The sequence below is a fragment of the Pomacea canaliculata genome, linkage group LG6 (genome assembly GCF_003073045.1).
Source record: "Pomacea canaliculata isolate SZHN2017 linkage group LG6, ASM307304v1, whole genome shotgun sequence".
NCBI lineage: Eukaryota > Metazoa > Mollusca > Gastropoda > Architaenioglossa > Ampullariidae > Pomacea > Pomacea canaliculata.
In genome coordinates this window covers 21,844,959-21,861,462 of record NC_037595.1, presented here as the reverse complement: position 1 = coordinate 21,861,462, position 16,504 = coordinate 21,844,959, and the positions used below count along the sequence as shown (strand labels likewise).

General features: G+C 38.4%; 1 protein-coding gene across 2 annotated transcripts; it reads right to left on the bottom strand.

Annotated features, from left to right (window-relative positions):
* Positions 1 to 1,122: 1,122 nt before the first annotated feature.
* LOC112566055 (zinc finger protein 679-like) lies at positions 1,123 to 5,532 on the bottom strand. 2 transcript variants are annotated; one of them, XM_025241986.1, is made up of 3 exons: positions 5,419 to 5,532; positions 4,630 to 4,789; positions 1,123 to 3,806 (listed from the first exon to the last, which is right to left on the bottom strand). In XM_025241986.1, the coding sequence occupies exon 3, from the start codon at positions 3,707 to 3,709 to the stop codon at positions 2,246 to 2,248; it is 1,464 nt and encodes a 487-aa protein (XP_025097771.1). In that variant the 5' UTR covers positions 3,710 to 3,806; positions 4,630 to 4,789; positions 5,419 to 5,532; the 3' UTR covers positions 1,123 to 2,245. The 2 variants fall into 2 exon arrangements, with proteins under 2 accessions (XP_025097771.1, XP_025097772.1); XM_025241987.1 differs by lacking the exon at positions 5,419 to 5,532 and having other exon boundaries at positions 4,630 to 4,897.
* Between the last annotated feature and the right edge of the window lie 10,972 nt (positions 5,533 to 16,504).

Sequence of the window (16,504 nt, the reverse complement as noted above, 5' to 3'; positions counted from 1 at the left end):
TATTGTCAAGAGATGACGATGTCTAAGTAATGTTACTTTCTACAAATATTATTAATAGTCTGTGCACACGTGTTTCCGTACGCTTGTGTATTATTTGAGTAAAGTCGTCGGTTATTATTATTTTTTAATTTTATGTTTCTGTGACTTTTCATAGTTTGTACTGTTGCTTAGATAAATATTGTCATCACTGTCATAAAATATCATCACAGCTGGTCTCCATTCCACGTATGTTTGAGCTGTCTGTCAGTCTGTTGGTAAAGTCTTGCAGTTGTCTGTCGGTGCGTGCTGTCAGGTGGATGTCGTCTGCTAAGTGTCGTCTGTTAATCGCCTTCCGCCCATGGACATGGAAGTGTAAAGGTTGTGGAGGGTCTCACGCATGAAGTTGTCGTGAAATATGTTGACGATATGTAAACTGCTCAAGTGATCCACAAGTGCATGTCCTGACTGTCACGTGTCAGCCATGTGTCTATGACAGCCTGTCTCTCAGCCCGTCATGTCCATGCTACGTGACGTCTGCCTCAGTATTCTGCACATCTGGTCATTCCGAATGCGGAGAGCTAACGTGGATCACCCGGGGATAACAGTTACCACCAACTGAGAGGTTAAAAGAATTCGACTGTTCGGCACCCGACGGCTACCTAAGGGGAACAAAACTTTCATCGTTTTTCTGACCGCTGCTTAATTTAGTCGCATTTGTTCACTTACACAGTAAGCCACACACACAACAGATGAGAAGCAGTTCATTTTATCATAGGATAAATATTTTCAGAAAACTAGTTTCACACACACGCGCACACGCGCGCGCAAACGTTTCTTCAAACACGCATTCTACTCCTACTGTAAAACAGACATACTACAAGTGGTTTCGTCTCTATGTAACTTCTCTAATCGTTTTCCTACAACTCACCCAAGATGCCTCAGAATTCAATGTAAAAAGAAAATCATAAAAAGCCACTTATTTAGTTGTTAATTGTGTAAGAACTTATGTTTGCTTAACAAGTGTATTCCCTCGAACGAGAGAAAACATTTAAAAAAACGCCCACTCATCTGTCTCAGTATCATGCATAGAATCTTGATGTCTTAATTAAACAAGAAGTAGAATTCACAAAGTAGAATTCACACTGGATATTCAGTTCATTTATTTATCCCTTTTGTTATTAACATCAACAAGAATCCATCAAGACTACAATTCAAACAAGTAAACTCATTGTTCAGTTATTTGCAATTATCAGAGATAACGTAGCATACAAAAAACTAACTAAAGTACTGTGCAGTCTATCTTGGATTTTCATGGTTTTCAAAAGGAAATGACATCTTTGGGTTGGGAGCTAAAGCACAGTTTTACACACTGAACACAAAGATACTCATCAATATCTGTACATTTCAATGCGCAATGAGCATTCTTCGGAATGGATACCTGCGCATTACAAATCGACATCATCATCATCATCATCATCATGTTCTTTGAAAAGACAAGCTATCTCTCTGGTAGACAAATCACCTCTCAGAGATCATAGATTAATACAAAGAATAGAAAAATAAGGGCACTGACAAAATGTCCAAAGAAACAAACTGCATTTGGGAAAAAGGGGATTTAAAGGGCTCTTTCAAATTATTTGATCATCTTAACGGAAATAAAGCAAATAGTACCTCTACACACTTCATGCATGAGAGAGTATGTCTTAATGTCAGTATGTGTCATTAAAAGACTACCTTATATAACACTGCACTGTTTAAATGGGCATGGAACATTTTAAAGAAAAAGCTTTACATACATTACTCATACGGTCTCTCCTCGACAGCATACCATGTGGTTGTTCACATACACTGCATTAATGAGATTTCCCATCCCTGTTAATTATCATGCTGTGTTTAATACTGCCCTCTGCTTGGAACTAGCTCTACACTGATGGCACTGATGAGGTAACATCACAGTGGCTAAGCATGAGCTTTTTTAACTCGGACAACCACTTCAAAATTTCTTAAATACGCTGCACTGGTAAGGTTTCAAATCACTGTGATTCACCATGTGCTGTTTCAGGTAAGATAATCTTTTGAAAGCTAAAGGACATACAGTACACTGGTGAGGTCTCTCCTCACTGTGATTCACCATGTGCTTTTTTAGGCCAAGAGGTGTTTTGAAGGCTACATAACAGAAAGAACACTGGTGAGGTAACTCACCACTGTGGGTCACTATGTGTTCTTTTAAATCACTTAACCCCTTATAAGGATTATTACATATACTTCACTGGTGAGGTCTCACCTCAATGTGATTCACCATCATATGCTCTTTTAGGCCAAGAGGTGTTTTGAAGGCTACATGACAGAAAGAACACTGGTGAGGTCTCACCTCAATGTGATTCATTTTGTGCTTTCGTAGGGTACCAGGTGTTTTGAAGGCTAAACGACAGACAGAACACTGGTAGGGTCTCTCATCACTGTGGGTCACCATATGTTTCTTTACCTCATAAGACCGCTTGAACATTTTCCGACATACACTGCACTCGAAAGGTTTCACGTCACTGTGAATCACTTTGTGCTGTTTCAGTTCACTTAGTGTTTTGAAGGCTACATGACACACAGAACACTGGTGAGGTCTCACATCACTGTGACTCACCATGTGCATTTTTAGGTTACCTAATCTTTTGAAAGCTACATGACATAAAGTACACTGGTATGGTTTCAAATTACTGTGAGTCACCATGTGTTTTTTTAGAGAACTTAATCTTTTGAAAGCTACATGACATACAGTACACTGGTGAGGTCTCTCATCACAGTGGTCAGATCTTTTATTACTGTTAGTTTCCTTGTGCTGTTTTAAAGTATCTATTCTTTCTAACACAACGCTACATGGAGTACAATTGTAAGCTTCAAAATCAGAGTGCATTTTCATGTGCTTCATGAGAAGGGTTGAAAAACTGAAAGAACTTAAACACACTTGGCACTGATAAGGCTCGGCATCACTTCTGCTTCCTGTTGCGGAATCAATGGTGACTTCAGTAACAGTCGCAAGTGTCTGATGTTGTTGATTTTCTCTCACAATATCTGTCACCTCAGGAGTTATGCATCTACCAACACTCATTTCTTGACAATTCCCACCAATGTTATTCTGCCACATTGCATGCTGACCAGGCCATCCTGTCTCAGTCTTCACCATGTGAGTATGATCTTGTTCTTCTTGCTTAGATACAAGCTGCTCTTCTGTCTTTGCACACTGCACAAAATCCTGCTCAGTCTTAATTGAACAGGTGACATCTTGACAGTAGCACTCCATCTTCACAGCATTCTCATGACTGCAGTCTGACTGCTCAATGTGTGCAGTATACTCGGCTTTTAAGGGACAAAGTTCTTCACCAGGAACTTGCTCAGTTTTAATACAACCAATGGTATCTTGAGAGCTTAGCTCCAGTTTTACATCATCCTCATGTTTCCAGTTTGATTGAGGAATATTCTTAGCAAACTCAAGTTTTATGTAAGTTGGACCAGAAATGTTTTTAAGCTGTACACAGTTCATTGATGAGCTCGCTGATGAGCTATATGTCATATTTGTATCAGAACAAAATGTGGTTTCTGTCTTAAGCATTACTTTATCATTTAGGTCTTGTAGATCAGCTACAGACCTCGGTTCAGTCTTTATGCTGTGTATACATGAGACCTGGACTGGATTGTTTATGGCAGACATAGCTTCCTCTTCTAACATTACATTCATTTTTTTCTTTTTGAATTGTTAAAGTACTATCTGAGTGAAACTGCACACGTCCTCAGCTCCTTTTCTGAGACTCAGACCCTCTGGCTCTATCAAAAACCTGCAATATTACAATGTAACAATATATTAATTACATCTTAAATCTTTTACCTACTCTTGATATTTTCTTAAACAGTACTTAAATATACAGTTATACAGGTTAAAGCTAAAATACCACACAGTCTTCTTTTTCAAAGACAGTTGGATATATTAATACTCGATGATTACTTTTCATGACTTATGAGGAAATATTGCTTTCCATTTAAAAAATTGTCATTATTTTGGTGTTCATGCATGACAGTTATATTCACATGACAAGATAAGATTTCATAAAGGAACCAACTGCAGATTCATTAAACCAACAGAAAGTGGATTTTGTAATGGCAGTATGTGAATAGGCAAGTACAATGTATTACTGAAAACGACATTTCTTCAATCATATTTCAATTAACAGTGAATACTGAATTGTAATATTTAAATGTAAATAGTCCACTAAATTAATGTATACATCTGAAACATTCTGATACTATAGAAATATTGATAAATTTATATTTTTAACTGTATATATGTATTGACAATAACTTAGTACAGAACAAAATTTTTAGGTTGTAAGATTTAAAATATTTTTTACTTATTACTTTTTTTATGACAATACATTATTATAACATACTGCTTCTAAAGTTTTAGTTCTTTTATGTCTTTATAAAGTGAGATCATCTTTGTGGACATCTGAATGTTTTACTTCCTTCTTTTTTTTTATTGAATGCTCTGTCTGTGTGTGTTAATTTGTTGCATTTAGGTTAGGCCTTGTATGTGCCTTTAGGTAGAATGAAAACGTCTTGTTGAGTCAAGGCCTAAATACATTATCAGAATGTTTTACTCACCGGATAATCGAGGCGGCTTCTCCTCAGGCAGGGGCGGCCATGTCACGCTCGACCACTTCTGCGAACACACCATGTGTTAGTCTCCAGGCTACACGGACAGTCCGCTGAATGTTCGGAGGAGAGTTTCACAGCTGAGACACACGCTGGTTTACAGTCGTCCCTACGATACAGTGAAGCAAGAGGCTAGGAAGTGTTAGAGACCTTTGCTTTCAAATCATAATGTTAGTCGTTGGTCAGGACGTAGAAGTAACGGTAGTAGGTCATAGGTCGGTTGGGTGCATTGAATAGAAGAGAGACTTGGGTAGGGTCCATTGTGCACAGGGGGGTCGAGCATTTTGTAGTTTCTATACGTTGAAATAATTTCACACTCCCACAATACAGTATATTTATATATAATATCTTGATGAGAAAAGGATACAGAAGGGTCTGGTGTACCCTGGCCCGAACCTATGAAACGGGCATAGAACTTGGTCAGTGGAATTTTTCCTTCTTGTAACTCTGGATTTTTTTCTATGGTGCGGGGTACTACAAGTTTTATCATATTACCAGAAATGATTGTCTCAGTCTGACTCATGGCCCAGTGTTTAAAGAAAGACATATTCACATAAAATATGTAGAAAAATTATGCCAAGCTATCTTTCACGACTTCCGGCATCAAGGCCGCTCTAATGGCAATGCCGACATAACCCCAATCACTTAAACCAATATCTTTACAGTCGGACATGCCGGTGAGATGATTAGTTGTCAAGCTGCTAATAATACAAAGCGCTGTACAGTTGTTGTACTCACTGATGTCCAGTTGTTATTAAGTTCCAAGAAGTCGAGCAGACAGCGCGCTGTGGTTTCCAAGTCTTTTAACTCAACACACACAAAATACCATTAAATCGTTTGCTGTAGTCGAATAAAACGTGCTTATTGCTTCTGTGAACAGGTGTAGTGTAGAAAGCCAGTGAAGCTGTGGTAAACGCTCGCTTCTTTGTTAAACAGCCAGTTTCTAATATATCTTTTAAAGTAACTTTGCACGCATTGCTACCATGGGAGACAACTCAGAATGCGAACATCTCAGGTAGGACTTGCTTCCCTTTATGTAGTTACGCAGTAGTTTGTGTGTGTGTAATTTTTCTTTTCTGTTTTTTTTTTTTAATTCTGTAACTTCAAAAAGAGCAGCCTTATAGAACAGGTTAGAGATACGTCTTCTTGATAGGACTTTTCATGGCAACAAAGTAGATCTGATAATATTCGAGATGGGAGAAATAAAAGGAGCGGAAAGGGACAAGGGCATTCAGAAAGAAGGGCCGTGCTTAGGGGCAAGCAGACAATGCATCTGGCTAGGGTCCCTCACATAAACTATGCCTTCGATCTCGGGGGGGGGGGAAACACGGGCCTGTCCCCACCCTGTACACTTGTGTACGCTTCCCCTTAGTCGCAACCATCAACTATCGTGAGAGTATAGCGCGTGAAACACACGACAGTGTTGAGTGTGTTTATTATTGTGGCGACACTGGCCAAGCAGACATCTCCCCTGTCACACTGTGCACACACTTTCTTCTCTCACCCCGGACGATAAAAGATGAGTTGCTCGACACCATCTTGTCAGTCACCTATCACACAAAGGTGCAGGTTGTTTTTTATTTCTTTACAACAGACCACATCATAAGACTCATCACTGTAGCTCGCATGTAACGACTGGTCTTGTTGCTATGAAACTGAAAATAACTGATTGTGTTCTGGCATTTAATATATTGGTGTTAGCCTTCCACATTAGCATGTCTGTCAATACAACAGACAACATAAATATGAGTGAGTGCGGCTTGAACACAAAAACGTGAATGTCAGACCTTCCACTCGATGCAGTCAATGATGGAGAACACTAGAATTGCTTCCATACAGGCAGGGTAGATACTCCTTTACTAGTGAAACAATTAACCCATTATAATGATTAGCACATCAGAAAAAAGATTTTACCATGATTATTATTGTGCAGTACATTTTAAGACTTTCCTTCAAGCAAGTTTTATAAAAAAAAAAAAAAAAAAAAAATGTGTTCAATTTGCTTGTCCTTAAACTCGACTTTCATATTTTGTTTTCCTTTTTTTTTTTTTAGCAGTGGCCGAAAGTGTGTCAGTCTTTGTGTAGAGATACTCAGATGAGCTGTTAATAAGAGTGAAAGAATATCTTACCTCTTCTTTGCTACATGGAGGTTTTATTTATATTTGTAGATATCAATATTTTAATTATGAAAGGTGTGATAGTATTACACAATAAAAAGCGAGAATAATGTTTGCCTCTCAAATTGCAGTGAACACACAAGTCCTCAGCTTAGAAACAGTAGGGTCATGTTTTGACAGGTAGCTTTTGAAAGGTAGCACTACCTGTTTTGATAAAATCATGTGACTACATCTACAAATATTTACATCCGCAGTCGACTCACTGCTGTACACAGGACTGACGAGAAAACAAGTTTCTGACCCACAATTAAGTAAACTGATCTGAAATTTGTCAGAGAAAAAAGATATACATATTCCATGCGTGATTCTACTATAATCAATTATTTCTTTCTAAAAACACCTTTACATTGTCTCAATAACTGATTACTTTGTTTGTGACCATAGCCGAAGTCCGTTATATAGCTGGATAACAATGGTTTTCAGGCGCGTGTTTATCTACACAAAAGCTTGGCGATTACGTTCAAACTAATGTGTCCTAAAAAATAATGATTGGCTCCAAAACACATCATTGATACTGAGTGTAGTTCACATTAACAGCATGTGAATGTTGGAAACCGATGAAAAAAGAACTAAAGTAGCTTGATGCCAGAATATCCGCCGAACGCTAAACTCAACTATTTTGTCACGATACAATAGGAGGCATCACTGCACACAGCAAGGATAACACTCTCGGCTATTATCCTACAATACTTTAATTGTTAACACTCTCCAAATTTTGCTAAATCACAGCTTATTTCTCCCTGTATTCCATCAAACAAGTGTTAGTCTAATCTCATGGAGTAAAATATATGTCGTCTAGACTCCTGAATTAGTTATAAAGGGTTATATATAAAAGAATATCCTTAGTGAAAGGTAAAAAGTTATTTGCTTTCCTTCATTAGCTCTATTTCACAGTCCTACATAACACATTAAACTAACAAATGAGCTTTATGTGTCATTCAAAGTTTCCAATGCAACATCCTAGCTGCAAAAGTAAGAGAGGCCAAAGGTCACACACGGGGCTTTGGTAGACGCAGAGAGACTGAGATCATAAACACTGCTGGTCATGGGTGGATCATGAACCAGTGATGGTCCAGGAACAGGGAAACAGTGTGACCCCAGAGCTTCTTGCTACCTGCCTGACATGACCGTCGACACTAAGTAGATGCAAAATGAATAAACACACACACCACCATGCCGCATAAAGTATTTTATTATTAATCATTAATAAAGTGCAAAATTTATAAAGCACATACTCACACTCCACAGACTGTCATAGTCAGTGAAAATATATATGACATGGGTAGATATTTGTGAATGGTATATTGTATCTGATATTATCTGTCTGTTATAGCCGAAAGATATTAAAATTGGACTTACACAAACGTTGAAAGGCACGTGGTCTTAAATACATTTCTCTATGTTCAGCATTCAGTGTTTAAATTTACAACGGCAACCGAAAATATGATCGCAATAAGTGATGTAAACATCGTACTTTGTTTAATTAACTTAATCAATTAACTAACCATCAAAATCATAGGTAATGTAATATTAAGACACAAACAGAAGGCCCTCAAATTTCAAACAGAACAAACCGGTGAGTGACCACTATCGGTACTCTTTCGCTAACATCCTGATCGTACTTAAGACTTACACGAGCAATAGAATTACACCTGACATTTTGTACCATACAGGAATCAAGGGAAGTGAAGAGGCTGATAAGCTAGCTAAATTTGCAACACAAACAAGAAACAAACCCTAAAGTCACCTACCTAAACATATCTGTTTCCACAGAGAGAGGAAGATTGAAATAAACGCCTCCCTACATACACACCTCCCATACAGACCATCAAAGGATCCCATCCCCTACAAATGCAAACTCACCGCGAAAGTGGAAGCACTTTTCATCAAAATCAAAACAACCACTCTACTACTGTCATTAAAAGATATGATGATCACTTATAGAGACACAGTTAGCAGGGCGGAATTCCTTTATTGACGTTTATCTTCTTCTACTAAAGGCCCTTATTGCTGTTTTCTACCAAATGTTTTCTACTAATGCATCATCAATCAATGTATTACTCTTTACCTTTTCTCCTCACAAAGCTAAAACATGATCAGCATTACTGAGTAGATATATTAATTCGGTCAACTTTAATCAAAGAAATACAGTACATACAGAGCCCGCTGCCATCAATTCTATAATTGCTGGTCTTCTTCTTGTTGCTAATCACCCCCGCGAGCATAGATACAGGGACACAAACTTCTAACACTGCTTAGTAATATTAACTACATTGTAATCAAGCAGCAAATGTACTCAGGGCCGTGCTTAGGGGCAGGCGGACGAGGCATCGTGCTAGGCCCGCGCTTCAAAGGGGCCCGCGCTTTTGATTGATATGGTAACTAGGCATATGGAATGTGTAATCAGCCGTATCACATTCTCGCTGGACGCGCTTGAGACAGAAGGCTGCTGGACACCGAGGATTTATTGCGCATGAACGTTCGTGCATTGAGCTATTTTGATTTATGTGCCACTAGTGGCATAGTTGGAAACTGAGTGAAGAAGTAGGTATAAGGTATCTGTTACTGAGGTGTGGCAGTCTGTGAATTGAGTGGATTGGGCCCCGCCCTGGCTTTTGGCAGTGTCAATGATAAAGATCAGATACTGAGGAAAAAAGTGACTTTTAGATCCAACTAAAAACCGTGTGATCGTGAGTGAGGCCCGCACATGCTTTTGATCGGGCCCGCGGGGGCTAAGAACGGGCCTGAATGTACCACACTGTGACTGTGTATCTCGCTCGTTGTCTACTCCAGTACCATTACTTCTATCGCATCAAAGCTTGGCTTTGTGTCGTAGTTATTGACACATATCCAGGGATGCATGGGTTCAGACATTTCAAATTAAACCTTTATTTCTGGCCTCGTTATCTACAAATAAATTTGGCATATCTTATTAGTAGGTGAACCAGACGTTTCGAGGGCGAAAGCGGGACACACGTGCCGATGAATGGTGTCGTCACCGTCAAAGAACGCCGAAAAAAGTGATTTTTAAAGACAGACCGGGACATTTGATGGACTTGCAGAAGCAGAAGCGGACTTGGCCGTCCCGCCCGATGGAGCAGCAGGGGACAGCGAGGTCAAAAGCGGGACTGTCCCGCACTAAATCGGGACGTCTGGTCACCTTATTCTAATTGATGAAGTCTTTCATTACATCCGCCATCTTTGACGAATACTCTCGTGTTTGATTTTTGTAACAAGTTTTTTTCACATGGTGGGTTGTTAACCCTACCCATACTTTACTCTAGTAAAATGGGCCTCGAACACTATCATTTACAGAACTTGAGAAAGTAATTAACCACTCCTGTAGTATTGCAACAGACAACAAATAGCAAAGATAAGCTTGCATCTAGCGATCGCCGCAGACACCTAACTTCACACTGTACTAATAGAACAAGTATCACACTGAATAATCTATGTTACACGGGTGCATTCACCTCAGATATCTTTTAGTTTCGAACTGATTCACATTGTGTCATATCACAGGTACACTTTGTGAATCTCATCAAGAAATCTGTTATTTTACACACCTTATGATGTAAAGACTTGACGCATTGGCAGTCTTTTAACCTGACTAGTCAAAGATCAAGAAGACACTCTAAGCATCTTTGTGATAGTTAAGTTTGTTTATGATGAATTTATGTTTATTGAATGATTTAACGTCATCCATTAATCCATTAACGGTATTAAAACTATTATGCTTCGTAGCTTATTAAGTTCTCCGATTCACAGTTACACCACTCTAGATAACAATATGTATAGCGTTGAGTAAATTATACATACACTCTCCAAAGCAACAGTAACCTTTAACAAAAGATGTAACTCAAGTTGTTGGGGTTATATTCGTTTTACTAGTAACACTACAGATGTTTTGAAAATGTTTCCTGAACGAGAAGAGCGAGAGAAATATATAAAGAAGGGAACGCAGGTATTTGATTCCGAAATAAAGTTCGTAAGTGATGTTAAGCCATAAACAAAAAGCTCTGATATACAGAATCAGCGAGATTCTGTGCAGACCGAGACAAACACTCGCGAGCACAAACGGCAGCATGGATTCCGATGTAGACGGCAGGCCGCTATGACTAACATCACAGAGTCAGCGCCCTCTCACTCGACAACTGTAGTCGCTGTCAACAGAACTCGACTTCTGGCGCACCGTGTAGGCGCTTTGTCATTTTAATTAAGTAACGTCACAACGTTGCCATGCAACGATCAGAAATATGGTGATGGGAAACAAATCCCAACAAATTGCTTGTAAAAATTACAAAAACGTATCTTGGTCTTTATAAAACTTGTCTCTAAAAAGAGATTCTATACTTCTTTCCATGAACACTATAATCACATAACCGTAGTATGACAGGGGGAAAGTCACATAACTAAGCTGAAGACCTAGAGAAGTCAAAGCAATCATGTGGCATGGTGCGCGTGCTTATCATGTGTTGAAGCTCGAAGAGGAAACATTACACAGACACAGACACGCGCGGGTAAAATGAGCCTAATCCTTCCAGAGCTGGCAATATCTCGGAGATATAAGTTACAGAACAAACGTGGCTCAACAAGAGACTAAACGCTACGACACACTTGAAAAAGAAAACGCAGGCGACATCAGGCCAACACGGGTGACTAGATGATTGAGTAGAAGTTCAATAAGACGGGCATTTGGCGTTCCACTGAATGACATGGTGGTGAAAGAGGATAGTTAATAGAAGGCATGTGAATGCTGCCACAGAAATAACACAACGCTCTTTGTAAAAATTCTAAAGAATCCACTCGTTTCCCACTCAATAAAATACGTCAATGGAATGGCAGATGAAAAGTTAAAATAAGGTAGACTGATCTGACTAGTGCAGTGTGAAGAGACAGAGGTTTCATTCGAATCGCGTAGACCTGATCTCAGAAACCAGACAGTTTGATGACATTTGCTGGGGATAATGGACCTACAAGACCAAACAAGTGAGTGAAGGCGACTTAATCACATAATTTATCAACGTGTGAAATGTCCACTTCTGTGACATCATACTGGTACTCGCTAGTGTCGTTAGTCGGGTATGTCAATTCACCAAGTCGTCATTAAGCGTAACTAAGCGAATAATAATATGGAAATGTCTGTTTTCATGGTCGTGAGCTTGTGAAGTAAGACCGTTGATTACCGGGTTTAGTGCAATCTAATGAAAAAGTGCGATAAAAAGCGTGGGTCAACTTCCAGAAACACATGAAAAAGCGTTAGACCTACAGAGTAAGCCTCAAGAACAGCGTGTGATGATCGCTGAACACTTCTCATTTCAGCACTGGGTACAAGAGTTTTATTCTGATTTAGCTGATTTCAGACCGATCGGTGCACCTGGCTAAAATTGTTACTCTTCTAGACATTTACCATTGCGTTAGAGGAATAGTGATGAAACTAAAGAGAGTTAAAAAAAACAAACTCTCCTCCGGTACTGTGAGCAATGAGACGATATCTCAACTCTTTAACTGATCATCCTCAAGGTATGTCAGACATGTCCTGCCATATCATAATATACATGCCTAGTTACTGTAGCACTACATTTCTCCTTTTATTTGTAGCGAGTAAATAAAATAAAGAAAATTTACATTCATTTAAACAAACAAAATAACAAAACAATCTGAACAAGAAAATCATAACGATTAACTTCACAAATTAACCTAAAATTCTCAGAAAATTATTTTATGAAAGTTGACAATTCAAAGTAAATTACGGAAGTCGAAAGAATATATTTACATTTTTTGATACCAACGAAACAAAATTAAACATTTGCAACTTAAAACGACAAAAAATAAATACTTTACTCTACACAAAATTAACTTCACTAGTAAATTCCGTCCTTTGCATAATTTTTGTTTTCTTATTGTCAAGATGACGATGTCTAACAATGTTACTTTCTACAAAATATATTATAGTCCGGTGTGCACATGTGTTTACCGTACGATTGTGTATTATTTGAGTAAAGTCGTCGGTTATTATTATATATTATTATTTATGTTTTTTTTAATACTTTTACTTTTATGTTTTTAGTGACTTTGCAGTGTTTTACTCGGTTTGATTAGATAAAATATTCGACATCACTGTCAGAAGATTCATTACACTAGTCTTCTCGATTCACGTATGTTTGAGATGTCTGTCAGTCTGTTGGTAAAGTCTTTCAGTTGTCTGTCGGTGCGTGTATGTCAAGGTGATGTCGTCTGCTAAGTGTCGTCTGCTAATCTTCTTCCACCAGTGGACATGCAAGTCTAAAGGTTGTGGTGGGTCTCACGATTATTAATTATCAAGAATGCGTATTTTAGATAAGTCTTGAATAAGTGAAAATATGTGCGAAACTGGAGACCTCTCTGTTACGAATTAATTTGCTAACTGATTGTGTGAGGTGTCGCTCGACGCCGCATCGTTTTGATGCGGTTATTCTGAACCCGCGTGACCTGCCGTTACCTTTGGGTCGCTTTAATCAGCGAGTGTTGCTGTTGAAGTAGAAGTCATTAACTAGGTAGTTTTTACGTGTGTCCCGATTAGTCATCGTGTATACGAGGGTGGACACTGTTTGCAGAAACTAATCATAAGTTTCTTCGTGCAAAATATATTTCGACTGCAAGACTCGGTTTTCTGGAATGTTCGCACCTAAGATTTAGAGACTCGAAACGAACTTGTGACGAACTTACAGTTGAATGGGACTTATTGTTTTTACTGTCTCTATTTAAATACGGACAATTCATCCTATTTACTCCGTAATTGCTTCGGAAAAAGAAAAAAATTCTTCTTTTAAAGCCAATTACAGCATTTCACAAGACCATGCTTGTAATTGGTAGTTTATCTTTATAAATTAATTGTCATTCACTCGCCGCTTTCAACTATTTTAGATTGTTCATTTAAGTGAATACGCCATGAACAATATATGTCACTGGAAAAAAAACCCAACCAACTGCATCTCCAAAGTACTGGTTATAAAGCGTTGATGCGTTATCAGATTACTTGTTTTAATCTGGGATTGAGTAGATTCGACGTTACGGAGACAACTCAGTAAGTTTATATCTTACCACGACTGCGTCCTTTAATATGTTTTTGCACACAGTCACACAAGCATCACACGGCGTGCTGCATCACGAAACCAACCGGTATCTCAGCGCACAGATAAACCACACCACTCATGGGGAGAATACAAGGATGATATTATATTTAAAAAATGTATGTGGCAGACCAACTTGACATGAGAAGATAAACAAAATTAATATAATAGATAATTAAAAAAAACCGCCACCAACTAAATATTATAACACAAACCCATACATAGTAAAAATCCCAATAAAACAAGTAATTATAGCCCACACCGCCAGGGCGAACTCAGTGCAGAGAAGATAACCCCCACCAACCACTTGCTTGGGGCAACCAACTGCTAAACACAACAATGAGTCAACTGTGTCAGACCAGAGACAACTGGGTTAGATCTCATCTCAGACAGCTTTTTCCTCTCTCATCTCTCTCTCTGCTATTTGTTTAGGCCCTGCTTCCGTAGTCTTAGTTTTCGGTTTGGCAAAAATGAGATGAAATTATTTACCTATCATCTCCTCGTCATATCTTCTCCTTATTTTTATTTCTACTTTCGGGGTTAGAGACGTTTACACGAAACGGGACTGGCACATGCTTATCCAATCAGGTGTTTTTCCGTTTGCCCGTCACCTACAGACCACACCAAGTGTGATTGTGATGTGATTAAAGATGTAGCGGATTGTCGAAGTAATCGAATGTTTCGTTAAGCTTTCAAACACCACTAATCAACCATTTTCATCCTAACAATCAACGAATGGTCATAATAAATAAATAAGAAATTGAATTAAGGTAAAAAGACAAATCGTGCTTAGGAATAGATTACAGCAATATACCAGTAATATAAAACATCAAGTTATCTTTCAAACTCTCTCCAGGTGGCGTGATTGTAGCATCATGGAAGTGTATCCATGTTGAAATCGATTTCTTCAGCGACTTTTCTCTTTCTGACACGTCTAGTTGACAAATATATTTCTTCTGCACGATGTAGTCAAGCAGCGTGTAATATATTTACAGAATAATCGAGTTTAGATTTAAAGATACACTTTAGTGTTTGTCGGCTTTCGGTGGTTGATTGTACGGAGTTAGGGAGGGCACGCGGCAGAGTGGAGCCTGTTTCTGTTTTTTGCAAGTCGACCCTTTGTGGGGCAGACGCGTCGGAAGTGATAACCTTGGATAACATGAACTGGGAACTTGAACCCTGTCATGTTTGGACTATGTGTTATAAGGAGTTTAGATTGCTTTTTTTTAAAGGCTAATATTTAATTATTTGTGACTGAAATTTTTAGGTTTTTTTTTCATTATTTTCATATTTAAATTTAACGGTGCTGTTTGTTATTATTATTGTCGTTGAACGCTCGTAGAGTGCAGATAAAAGTTTTGTTAAAAACGCTGTTAATACTCTTAGTAACCGGGACTGCGATCGTGATATTAGCATATGTTCCTCTGTTTGATATTAGAAAGTTGTAAAAAAATTTTAACCCTAAAATATGTCATAACATAAAAGAACATACACGCCAACATTATGTAAGTTTCGTTGTTTCTTGAAACTGTGATAAATGCTAAACAGGAAAGAAGAGACAAAGATGAGCTGACGTGGTCCTATACTTACTGAGACAAAAAGTGTTTTTCTTCTTTCACACGCCGATTTCGGAAAGTGAGCTTAGGACATCCTAACTCATTAGACACAACTTGTCCACCTCGTTATCGGTAAGACTGTTCGACTCTTGAAGTCCAGAAAAGTAATCAATAGTTGTCCTCCAGCATCTCCCAAACTACTCTTTCACAACAGCATTAGTAAAACGTGTTTATAAAAAGCCTCTTCGACTACGTGCTAAAACATTACTGCCTTAAAACTTGCCATTTCTATCTAAAATCCCCTTCGACAAAGTAGTTTCAAGCAACTTCTACTTTATCTCTGAAATGTGATTGTATCCATCTCAGTCTGTTCTCGCTGTCACAGCATGAGAGAGCCTTGCTTCAGGTGACAAATCCCATGTGGTATGACTCTGGAAGAGGTGACATTTCTATTCTCATCCTTTGCCTGACTGTGCTTTCTGATGCTATAGACCAAATATCTATTACCAGATCTGTGTTCTCTATCATCTCTCTCAGGATCCCACTGACTGGTTTACAAATGGAATAGTGAAGTGAATGGTCCGCGTCTCAACAGTCTTATACATCAGGACTCTCCAAAGGTGGATTGTTGTTTTGTTGTTGTTGTTGTTGTTGTTGTTGTTATGTTAATTAATTATTATTATTATTATTATTATTATTTATATTTTAATTCACTCAGGTCGTATGGTAAGGCGTATAAATCCGGCTAAACTTGTTGTGACGTAGTTACAGACACGCGGGTAGAACTGAATATTCCCAGGGCAGCATGTGTCCGGATTTTCATAATAATTTTATTTCAGGCGTGGCTTATCTACAAAAATTTGGATTGTTCAAGAATAAGGTTCCTCGGAACAAATATGTGGGACTTAACACAATCATTTTAGCAGAACTTGAGAAGGAATTTTACTTGTGAGTATTGGAAAACAGAACAAAGGTAAAG